At 33.1% G+C, this 12,176-nt stretch overlaps 1 protein-coding gene and 1 pseudogene across 1 annotated transcript; one reads left to right on the plus strand and one right to left on the minus strand.

Annotated features, from left to right (window-relative positions):
- Positions 1-1,580: 1,580 nt before the first annotated feature.
- LOC142611807 (glucose-1-phosphate adenylyltransferase large subunit, chloroplastic/amyloplastic-like) lies at positions 1,581-6,589 on the plus strand. The gene is made up of 14 exons (XM_075783957.1): positions 1,581-2,263; positions 2,359-2,481; positions 2,672-2,845; positions 3,107-3,199; positions 3,279-3,362; positions 3,459-3,514; positions 3,919-4,012; positions 4,111-4,296; positions 4,448-4,528; positions 4,908-4,994; positions 5,070-5,174; positions 5,746-5,852; positions 6,016-6,076; positions 6,204-6,589. The coding sequence occupies exons 1-14, from the start codon at positions 2,042-2,044 to the stop codon at positions 6,303-6,305; spliced, it is 1,575 nt and encodes a 524-aa protein (XP_075640072.1). The 5' UTR covers positions 1,581-2,041; the 3' UTR covers positions 6,306-6,589.
- LOC142611816 (mannan endo-1,4-beta-mannosidase 7-like) lies at positions 1,712-11,910 on the minus strand (annotated as a pseudogene).
- Between the last annotated feature and the right edge of the window lie 266 nt (positions 11,911-12,176).

The raw sequence follows: 12,176 nt of genomic DNA on the forward strand, positions 1-12,176 counted from the left end.
GAAAGTATTGCAAAAAATGTTGTGAATATAATACTTCTCATTAAAAGGTATAGTTATTGGGAATGAACATAGAAAGAATAAATGATGATTAAAAAAAGAATAAAGAATGAATAAAGAAATAATATTTAAATGAGATGGAGAAAGGAATAGAGAATCTGTTGAAAAATATATTTGAAAAAGTAGGTAGGTAAAAGCTAAATATCACTGTTCACTGTCCAAACAGTACAAAATTTAGATAAACAACTAGAGATGCTCTAATTATATTATTCAATTTGTAATTCTTAGTATTTCCAATGAAAACATTCAAAATTCAAATTCTCACCTCCCAACTAAAAGAATTTTTTTTATTTTGGTTAGTTTACACTATCTAATTTGAGAAGTCAATAATTATTTCCCTTCACTTTAATTGTGTGAATTTTTTTTTTTTGAGGGTCTAATTGTGTGAATTAAGAAGGATAATTTTCAAAACTGTTAACTTTTATTTTCAAAAACAATATATTAAATGATGCTATCTCAAAAAGTTGGATTTGTTATTTTAAGATGAGCAAGTGTAACATGCGACGCTGAACTTCTCAACTTCTATTTAGAGCTTGATTAGAAGAAAATTCATCTTGAATCAACATAAATTACTAAATTAGATTAGAGAATTATTATCACCATCCCCACCGACCTCCTTAAAAAACAAAGCTTCCCAACACAAATTAGATTAGATATATAGCGTGAACTTTGCACATGGATTTGAAGTTCAATTTAATGGAAAAATGAAAAATCACAAAAAATGTGTACTTTAAAATTGTTACAATTCCGTTGACAAAGAAATTCATCGAGTCCGTTTTCTAAGCTCGATTTTCAAAATTAAATCCCGTTTTATATGGCACGTGGCCTGATATTTACCTCAGAAATGAGCCACTGTGAGAGTGAAGAGCTGGTAACAACGTGATGAAATCATCCTCAAAGTTCAAACTGATCTTTCAAAAACAAAAGCGTACATGATTCTAGAATCTAGTGTCTAGACTTCTAGGTAATTTAAATAATAGTAATATATAGTATATACTGTAAAAAAAAATAGTAATAATAAAACATTTATCATCATATACAAAAAGAATAATTTCTCAAAAAAAAAATACAAAAAGAATAATGTTAATTTTATAATATTTTTACAAATTTTATGTGAAAAATTGTTAATCTCTTCTAAAAAAATATAATTGTTACTTATTTTAATTTAAGTCTAACCTTAAAATTATTATTTTTTCTTTACTAATAATAATTAATAACAATTTATTACTTTGAATTTGTTATGAGATTGTTACTAAAGTAACATTTCTCACTACAAAATATTAGGTACAATTTATAATAAAAATTCTTCCTAACAAAAATTCAAACCGAGAAAGAAGTGTGGAAAAATGATAAAGATGAATCTTTTAGTGTGGAAAAGTGTTGATTGTAAAAGAATGAAAAAAGAGAAAAAGCAGAGTCAAAGGATATACACTCGCTTTGTAGTTTGTAACTTTGTATGGATTGAACTGTATCAAATGTGAAAGAGTAAGCAGAAAGCCTAAATTCAAGAATACAAAACTACAAGTCCGTATTAAGTGCAAAGCTGTACAACTAGAATCTGAATAGTTTCACAGACTGAGAGATCCGCACAAATTTACACACCACGTATAGCTGACTCAATATTAAAACAAACAAACGCAACAAGATACCAACTTCACGAGGTTTCTCGTGACGACTCACAAGCCAACCAATAAGACCATACCATCCTCCTATGTTCCTTTCTACATAATCATCATCACTCACTCACTCACAGTTTCAGTCAAGAACTTGACACATCCTCACTCTGATCACTTCAACAACCTTAGACTAGGCTCTAATTAAAATTTCTGTCTTTTTTCGCATCTGGGTGTTTCTGATTCTTTCTTTTCGGATCGTTCTCTGATCTGAGAGTGTGTTTTTTTTTGGGTGTGAATTTTGTTACTTTTCTGAATAAAATCTACAAGAAAATAGTGATCTTTGAATTTGATTCATTGGTGGGTAAACCATGGATTCCTGCTGTGCCACACTGAAGGCCAATGCTCATCCAGTTAAACTTGGCGGAGGATTGAATAATGGAGGTACAAGGTTTTGGGGTGAGAGTCTGAAAAGCAGGGATTTGAGTACCCAGTTGTTGAAAAGTTCAAAAAAAGAAACCAGCAGGATCACTAAGCTTAAGCCTGGTGTTGCCTATTCTGTTCTTACTTCAGATATCAACCAACAGAACCTGGTGAGTGATTTCATTTGAGTTTTTCTGCTTTTGTCTTTATTTATTTAGGATGTGTTTATTCACTCTCACTGTTGCATTAACATTTTTTTTTTCAGTCATTTCATGAACCACTTTTTGAGACTCCAAAGGCAGACCCGAAAAATGTAGCTTCGATCATATTAGGTGGAGGTGCTGGAACTCGCTTGTTTCCTCTTACTAGTAGAAGAGCCAAACCAGCGGTATGATATCAACTATTTCTTTTGAAATTAGATTCTATGGCATTGGTAATTAATAATAGAATGACTTTTGTTCAATATTGAGACACCAATTATTAGTGATGAAGCTACTAATTTTTGGTTTTCGAAAGCTTGTTATGAGGTTGAATTTAATTTGGCGTGGATTTTTGTGATAATTTGGTGTGATCTGCAGGTTCCAATTGGAGGGTGTTACAGGCTGATTGATATCCCAATGAGTAATTGCATCAATAGTGGCATAAAGAAGATTTTTATTATGACACAGTTTAACTCATTTTCCCTCAATCGTCACCTTGCTCGCACCTATAATCTCGGAAATGGTGTGAATTTTGGAGATGGATTTGTGGAGGTAAGAAAATTGAGGCAAACAGAAACCTTCATAGATACTTTAGGCATATGGAAGTATGTTGGAATTGCATCAATGATACTGCATGGCAGTTGTAACTGAGATTAATGATTTTTCATATCCTGTGGAAATGAATGTTACTTGATGATTTACAACTTTGTTTTAGTCATTTAGAAATTGGAGTCTTCATAAAAAAAAAAAATCTTGTTAATAATTTCACTGAAAGTTCTTGATGAATTAAAGCCTAATAAAATGGACAAACAGGTTTTGGCTGCCACTCAAACTTCAGGAGAAAAAGGGAATAGATGGTTCCAAGGAACAGCAGATGCTGTAAGGCAATTTACATGGGTCTTTGAGGTGGGTGATTATGATTGCATTTTTACTAAACATTGCATCCTCGTAATAAGCATAATTGGATTTTGTTTGATTCATGAAGGATGCCAAGAACAAGAGTATTGAGCATATATTGATACTGTCAGGTGATCATCTCTACCGGATGGACTATATGGATTTTCTGCAGGTAATTATTTACAGCCACTTACTGGTGCAATAGTTCATCTCGTAGTAATTTGTATTTTTGGAAAATCCTGCTTATTGATGGGATCTGTGCTTGCAGAAGCATATTGACACAGATGCTGATATTACAGTTTCATGTGTGCCTATGGATGACAGGTATGTCTAGCACTATATGTCGCAGTTTCAACTATACACAAACATACACTGTACATATTTTCTTAAGCTACTGATAGGTTTACAGGAATAAAACAGCCAATGATTGTAATTTTCATTTTGATTCTTCATGCGAGATATGCATCCCAACCAAAATGAAGAAAATGGCATTTAAGTTTTATAGAAGTACTATGATCTCTGTTGCTGGTTTCTTGATATATATTTTTTTAGCTGAGTTAGAAATCCTAATCTACCCTACATATAATACTCCCCCCAGAGCTTGAACCTGTGATCCCCCACCCTACAAGCACTTAGTACATGTGAGGTGACCACCACACCGCAGGTCATGGACCTCGTGGTTGCGGTTTCTTGATATTAATGGTTTAATATATGTATCTGTCTTGCAGCCGTGCATCAGATTACGGACTGATGAAAATTGACAACAAAGGACGTATTATTCAATTTTCTGAGAAACCAAAAGGCCCAGACTTGAAAGCAATGGTAGACAAATTTACCTCATTACTGTTATTTGAAAATTTTCAGTTTTGTCTAAGGTGTTTATGCCGAATTGGTTATTTTCTCACTCATTTGCACTGCAGCAAGTTGACACCACTCTTCTAGGACTTTCTGAGAAAGATGCTCGGAATAACCCTTACATTGCATCAATGGGTGTTTATGTATTTAGAACTGATGTTCTACTAAAGTTATTGAGATGGAGTTACCCTTCATGCAATGACTTCGGCTCTGAAATTATTCCGTCAGCTGTTAGGGAACATAATGTCCAAGTAAGACAGAAATACCTACATGATTTGTTGTGTGTGTTATTATTTAATGTTTTTGATCTTCCTATAGCTATTTGAATATTCTGAACAAGATTTTTATATGTTTATTGAATTACATATAGTTTCTTAGTGGCTACTGCATTTTCATTGTCAGGCTTATTTATTCAATGACTACTGGGAGGACATTGGAACTATAAAGTCCTTTTTTGATGCCAACTTGGCCCTCACAGAACAGGTTGGTATGACTGTAGCCCAGGTTACATTTTCTCAATTATCATTTGATTAAAATCCTATTGCAACTGATATTTGAGTAAATGACTGTCTGGCAACTTGGAGTAATCTGGAAAGTTTCTGTATAAACTTCAGGAAGCCAGTGGTAGCTATAAAGTTGGGTGAGAAATTCAGTGATAATCCATTAAAACCAAGAATAAATCTGAGTAGGAGAATGCTTCATGTGTTTGCAAATGAACTTAGAAATCTTTAGAATAGAAAAAAAGAAAATCATGCATATTTGAAAAACCTATGTTAGAAATTTGGATATTGAAATTGTGTCTTTCTTCCTCGTAAATGAGAAAATGACTCTATGAACTGATAATATGGTTCCTTTCATGCAGCCTCCAAAGTTTGAATTCAATGATCCAAAGACACCTTTCTACACCTCGCCTAGATTCTTGCCGCCCACTAAAGTTGAAAAATGCAGGGTATGATCATGAGCTTAAATCAGTATGTAAGATAGCTCTGCTCCTTGTATCTCATTACTCAACTGGTTCTTGCAGATTTTGGATGCAATTATTTCTCATGGTTGCTTCTTGCGGGAATGTAGTGTTCAGCACTCTATAGTGGGCGTGCGCTCACGTTTAGAGAGTGGTGTAGAACTCAAGGTGAGCTAATATCTTATGCTTGAGTAGCTCTCCTTGACTATCTAGAGTAATTGACCATTTGATGTGCAATTCACGACAACACATGGGTGCTGATTGTCTAGTTAGATTGACTTGTAATGGCTCCTTCAGACGTCTGGTAGTCTATACCTCTTTCACAATAGTGTTTTGGTTTTTGATTTCAGTAATTCTACAGGATAACCATGTAATTGAATGTTGCTAGCCAAAAGTAAATGTATACTTCTTTTTTTTTGAATGCCTCCTATGATTCGGTTAATCTGTGCTTTCCACTACAAGGTGTGCAGGAAATATCTCTCTGCAAAGTGCAGTGTAAACCTCTCAAGAACTTAGTGATAGAAATAATAGTTATTGTTTCCACTAATTGAGTTTTAAGAACTTAACTTCCAATATAAGTTATTTATCTTGAGAGTAGCTTCAATATGAGCAAATGAAGTTTTTGTACTTGAGCTCCTGTTTGAATCTGTTCAAATTTTGATTGGTGAATAACGGCATGATGTAGGAGCTTTTACTGTGTGAAAATTAATTATGTTTGGTTATGGAATTTACTTTCCAGGATACTATGATGATGGGTGCAGACTACTACCAAACGGAATCTGAAATTGCATCTCTGCTAGCAGAGGGAAAGGTTCCAGTAGGTGTAGGACAGAACACCAAAATCAGGTAGATTTTAATTGTGTTACTAATCCCATTGCATGTATGTTTGCACACTTGTGATAGGGAATAATGAGAAGTGATTAATGTTTCACAACCGAATGCTGTCTTAGAAGTTCATAACGAAATTCCTTAGTCTATTAACTGATTTCTAATGTCAACTATCTTGAAGGAATTGCATAATTGATAAGAATGCCAGGATTGGAAGAGATGTGGTCATCGCAAACGGTGATGTAAGAATGGCTTTCTGTGCTCGTTAAATTTTGAATTGCTTTGCACTTCAAGCTTATCCAAGTTATTAAAGAATGGTGTATTACTGTTCATTTACACTGCTTAAGGAAATTTTTTTTGACTTCTCAGGGTGTTGAGGAAGCTGAAAGGCCAAACGAAGGGTTTTACATTCGGTCAGGGATTGCAGTCATACTGAAGAATGCAACAATTAAAGATGGAACAGTCATTTAGATCTTTCACACTTGCAAAGACTTCTTGTCCAGATTGAGCCAGTGTTGGAAGCATAAACCAGCTAGTTTTGGTTTTAAATTGCATGCAGTAATAAACACTAGCAGGAATGCCCCTATATATGTAAATCACTAGTTCCTTAGATATCTCTAGGAAGGCCTCCTAGTTCCTGAATAAAAAGAACTGTTGCTTGATTCAATTTAGTTCAAACTGCAATCTTAGTCTCTGTACATTAGTCACACTTTCAATTTTGCCTAAATAATTTTAGTCTCTGCACATTTGTCATAGTTTCAAATTTATCTTTATACATTTAATTGTATTTAGTTCATCCTTCAACTTTCAATATGAGATCCGTCAAAATTAGATGTGTTAATTTCATCCTTTAATTTTCAAAATGAAGTCAATTTCACCCATCAATTTTCAAAATTATGTTTCTCTCAAAAAAAAATTCAAAATTATGTCAATTTTATTCTTATAAGTGGATTTTATTAAAAATAAAATCGGCTTGATTTAGAAAATTAAATGACATAATTAAAAGTTGAGAGATGAAATTGACACAATTAAATGAATAGGGAAGAATTTGAAATTACCCCATTTTTGAAGGACAAAGTATAATTTGTCTTCTATTTATTTTTACTAGAAGCCCATGACTCCACGGAAAGCTAAAAATATTAGACACTTAACAGTTAATTAACCTCTTAAAAGTCATACATTTCCAGTACACAGCTTATAATGCTGGTAATCTGTAACTACTCCTATAATTGTTGTTGCTCAATTTTCATTCTTATTGTCCTTGCTTTCTTCCACTTCTCAATGTTTCTCAGCCTAGCATACAACTATCAAATCCTACTAAGCTTTTGAGACTCTTGAGCAATCAAAATAGCTGTTGAGGAATTCTCACTGAGGATTACTTCATACCCATCTCGGAAAGAGTCTATTCCTGCAGCTAGAAGTTGCCAGAACAAGCCGCCAACAGCTGCACCTCCACCTCTAGCATTTAAATAGATTGTTGAGTAAACTGTGTTGAAAAGTTGGTCCCTTTGTGCAATACCAGATAACTTCAAAGATTTCCCAAACTCAGCAATGAGAACTGGCTTGTGAAGGATATTCTGTGCATCTTGGATATGATCATTAAGCCAACCGTTCAAAAATGAGAGTTGGCTTTCATCACTTGAGCCAGGCAACCTGCTCATAAAAATAAAAAAAAAGGAAATGGTTGCTAGTTAATTGTCAGTTTTAAGCAGAAACTTTCTTTTATTGAGTCCATACCATTGTTCAGGGTATGCGTGAACTGTGGCAAAGTCGATGCCAGGGATTTGATTATTTGTGATGAAATCTGTCCCTACTTGAGTATTAGGATTTGATCGCTGCTTTGATTCTCCATAAAACCCTTCTAGACCAACTTCTAGCAAGTGTTTTCCATCTATGGATTTTAGGTAGGGTGCCATCTCTGCAATCCAGGCCTGTCAGAGAAACGAATTATAGTAAAACATTAAAACCACACACACACGTATATATGCTTTCTTTTGCCCATTTGAAATTTGATATCTTTTTCTTGTTTGACTCTATTGGCTAGTGTGTGACTGGTACTATATGCATGACACGTTTCACATTTCCTTATGCTGAAGGCATTAGTGAAGACTGGAGAGGTCAGCTCATCAGGCCTTTGTGCTATGACAAATGCCTTCTATCAAAAGTGATAAGTCGTGGTCAAGTCCAGGAATCAATCTCTCCCCCTCCTCCCCTCCAAAAAAAAAAAAAAAGCTTATTTACTTCTCTTGGACCCTGCAAAAATTGGAGTTAAATATATTGGATACGACCTTTTTTTTTTTTTTTTTTTTAAGGCATTGATGAAACTAACGGTTTCCTAACTGATGCTAATGCAAGTAAAAAGTCATTGTCACTGTCACTGTTTCTTTTTTTTTTTCTTTTTTTTTTCTGATTCTAAAATTTATATAATCAACCTGTCCAAATTCTAGTTAATAGGTTTGGTTCGATTAAGATTCCTGCCCCTTCCTGCTTCAAGCAGCTAACCAAAGAAAATCTATTCCATTAGTTTCTCTTGGGGGCAGTTGAAGTGTTGGACACTTACGTAATAAGTTCAAGATTAAGGTGGGCTAATCACAAGATTTTTTTTTTTTTTTTAATTTTATTTGGGGGTGATACAAAGCACCAGTTGAATTCAACAAATCACCAACTCCACTTTAAAAACATGAGGATGAGGTCTCTCCAGGGAAAAACACACAAAATGTAGTTTTCAAAAGCGACCTTGGCCACAGTACAACGGTATGCAAGGGAAACATATTTTATTGATCGCTGAAGTGCCAATAAGGGAAAGAGATATGATCCAGTAAAAAAAAAATGTACAACACAGAGATCTTGTGCATAAATGGAAAAGAAAAATGCTCCATTAAAAAAAAACGAAGTACCCCTTAGATTTTTAGTAGCATAAATGCAAAAGAGTCCGGTGTGGGAGGTTTTGCTAACCTGAATGGTCTTTCCTGAAATATCCGAAGGGCACCTGGGCTCATTCATAAGCTCCCATGCCATTATGGTTGGATCATCTTTGTAAGCAATTCCAGTCAGGCTATTACGTCTTGTAAGAATAGTCTGTTACGCAAGACAATAAAATAGTTAAATTACATAGAACAAGGAAAATACTAGTTTTACCTGTCAAAAAATGTGTAGAAGTATAGTTTACCACCATTTGCCAAACTACTAGCAAATTAATGTACACTCTGATTATATTACCAAAAAAACAGTAGAGGAAATAATACAGCTAATGCTGCACGATTCATCATTCACTTACTACTAATTTCAACTTTCTATTTATGGTCGACCCAACCATCCAATTACTTAGCCCAAAAAAAGGAAAATGAAAAAAATATTCAAAGAGCAAGTTTATAACATGAAACATTTAATATACAGTTTTTTTTATTTTTTATTTTTATTTTATACAAGATAGAATTTCTACTTTAACCTAATCTAAATGTATATGTGTGTGAGGCTCCCTCCTGGAGATTTAAACTCCGGCTCTTGCCCTCCACACCCCACAAACAGGGGCGGAGGTAGGGGGGTCGAGAGGGGGCAATTGCCCCCCTTGACCTCACCCAAACCCCACCCCCCTTTTATATATATATATATATATATTTTAGATTTAGTATTTATTTTGTATAAGTTTTTGTTTGCTTTAAGCTTATGGTCTTCAACTTTGCAATTGCATGTAATTGTGCTACGGGCTGTCACTCTTGGCTCCAGTTGTATTACACTCGTCTCGGCCAGTGATTAGTAAGAAGCTCTTTTAACTTCATATAATAATGACTTTATATTGATTGTTTTTTTTTTTTTTTTTAACTTTTACTTGTTTGAAAAATATACTTATAGTCACCTATGAAGTATCTTAAATACAACAACATACATACTAAATCTAGCGTTACACACAAGGAAAAAAATAAAAAAAACTTAACACTTACCTTATATTTATATGTTAATCAAATTTTTTGTTTAATTAGTCAAGTATTTTTTTATTATACTAATTAAAAAAATTGAAATTGATTTCTCTTCAATTCTTTATTTTCATCTTGCCCCCCCTAAATTAAAATCCTGGTTCCGCCACTGCCCACAAATATTTATACCTGTAAAGTGACCAATACACTAAGAGTGCGCGGTGGTAATATACAACTAGCTCAAAAGAGAGAGTTTACAGTGTAATCTACCTTGATATTGTTCTTGTAGTATCCCTTCACAACAGAATTGGTGAAGAAATCATCATCAGATGTTACAGACTGGCCCTGACCTCTTGCCTAGTCCACATACTGTTTCTTTCCTCCAAAGTCCACATAGTTATTAACCAAACTCAACACTATCTTAATCCCATATTTTTTAGCTTCAGATATTACAAAATCCAACCCCTACAAAACAAAGAAAAAGAAAATGGCTAAAATAATAAATAAAGGGGTAATTACATGTTATCGCCCTAAACTATACACTCATTTGCACTTATCACGTTAAACTTTCAAAATGTAACTTGTATTTCACTTTATACTCTACCATCTCTGGGGCTGTTAACTTGGATAGAAGAAAAAAAAAATGTCACATGCGACTCATGTGACAACTGCATACATGGCATCACACGAAAAGATGAAATTGCCCATCTTCAATCCCTTGAAACAAATGTTACGTAGCATTACAAGGATTAAATTTGTTAAACAGTTTTCTTTTAAGGAATTGAAGACTGGCAAATTGGTTTTTTCATGTGATACCACGTGTTCAGAGGTCATTTAAGTCACATGTGACATGTTTTTCGTCCAAGTTAACTGTCCAATTGACGATAGGGTACAAAGTGAAAAAAGAGTTATAGTTTAGGTGGTAATTATGCATTCTGAAAGTTTAGGGGTGATATGTGTAAAATGTGGGGTGTAATTTTCAATAATAAAAAAAATTCAAAAGATAATAATAATAATAATAATAATAATCTTGCTTATTAATACACTACACCAAAATAAATCTATTGCATTAAGTACTAATACAACAAAATTAGTATAATAGTATTAAATACAATATCGCATCTACAAATAAAAAATTGTTACAATAGTAACTTAAAAATGGTAGGCCATTACATCAACAATAATTAGTTACAATTACTTCTAATTTTCAATTACAATATATATTTTAATACCAAACTGCATTGGGTAAATTTGTTGAAATAACTTAAAATGAAGAAATTGTTGCAAAAATTTGATACAAATTATTTTGCAATCTACTGCCAAAAAAAAAAATGACAACGAAGTTATCATTGTAATAACTTTATATAAATTATTTTATAATCTATTGTAATGTCAAACATGAAGTTAGAACAAAGATATCATTGCAATAATCTTATATCAATTATTTTACAATCTATTACAATGAAAAACATAAAATAATTATTTATTACAACAAATATATTGTAGCAATAATTTGATTCAAATTCTTTTTGTCAATTATTTGCAATTTATTATAAATTTGTAATAAAATTCATGAAGTAATAGTCTATTGTTACAAGATATTTGAAGTTGTAAATTATAGCATCAAAGTTGTCATTAAAATATTTGAAGTTTATTGTGACGAAATTTTTTATTGCACAAATCTATTATCTCATATTTTATTGCAACATGTTGTGTCAACTATTACAATAAATCCTGATATTATTGTAACAATTTTTTTCATTGTAAACATTTTTTTCTTATAGTGATAATTAGTTTTTGGATTAAATGAACCAAAATAGAAATAAAAACTAATTAACCTGGAACATTTGCTCATTGTAAGAGCCGGGAGAGGACTGCAGAGGTCTAACTCCTCCATCACTAAAAGCCCAACTTCTTGCAATTGTAAGGCCATGCCTTCTAGCATCTTGGAAGGCAGTTGAAACTTTGTCTCTCTGAGATGGGTCAAAGGCCACGTACATCATCCAGTAGGCATTAAACCCATTTGCATGGTAGGGTCTCCCATTCAACATAAGCTGCATTCCTTTGGTTGTCACAAACCCATCATTTGGGTCTGCATGCAGAAAAATCCCATAGTTTTGAATCAAAAGAAGAACAAAGAAAGCTACACTCAATTGCTTCATCTTCTTTGTCCCTTCCTCTTCTTCTTCCACTCTATAAGGATTTCGTAGTTGTGTTCGTGGAAGTATTTATAGATGGATTTGCTACAAATGTACACGTGGTTTGGCTCTTCAATGTGCAATTTGATTTGTCCATCTCAACCCTATTGCTTACTATATGGTTTCTATGTATTATTAACAAATGTTATCCATAAATTCCATTAAAAATATCATTAAATGTACATTATTAGTCTCATCAAATATTCCATTATTTTTTTCCTTTTTTGGCT

Source organism: Castanea sativa, chromosome 1 (assembly GCF_040712315.1).
Source record: "Castanea sativa cultivar Marrone di Chiusa Pesio chromosome 1, ASM4071231v1".
Classification (NCBI taxonomy): domain Eukaryota; kingdom Viridiplantae; phylum Streptophyta; class Magnoliopsida; order Fagales; family Fagaceae; genus Castanea; species Castanea sativa.

Excerpts from the sequence above, each read along its gene's own strand:
- LOC142611807 (XM_075783957.1), top strand. The coding sequence starts at position 2,042 with ATGGATTCCTGCTGTGCCACACTGAAGGCCAATGCTCATCCAGTTAAA. Across the intron at positions 3,200-3,278 it reads AATTTACATGGGTCTTTGAG|GATGCCAAGAACAAGAGTAT; the intron begins GTGGGTGATTAT and ends TGATTCATGAAG. Across the intron at positions 3,515-3,918 it reads TGTGTGCCTATGGATGACAG|CCGTGCATCAGATTACGGAC; the intron begins GTATGTCTAGCA and ends TCTGTCTTGCAG.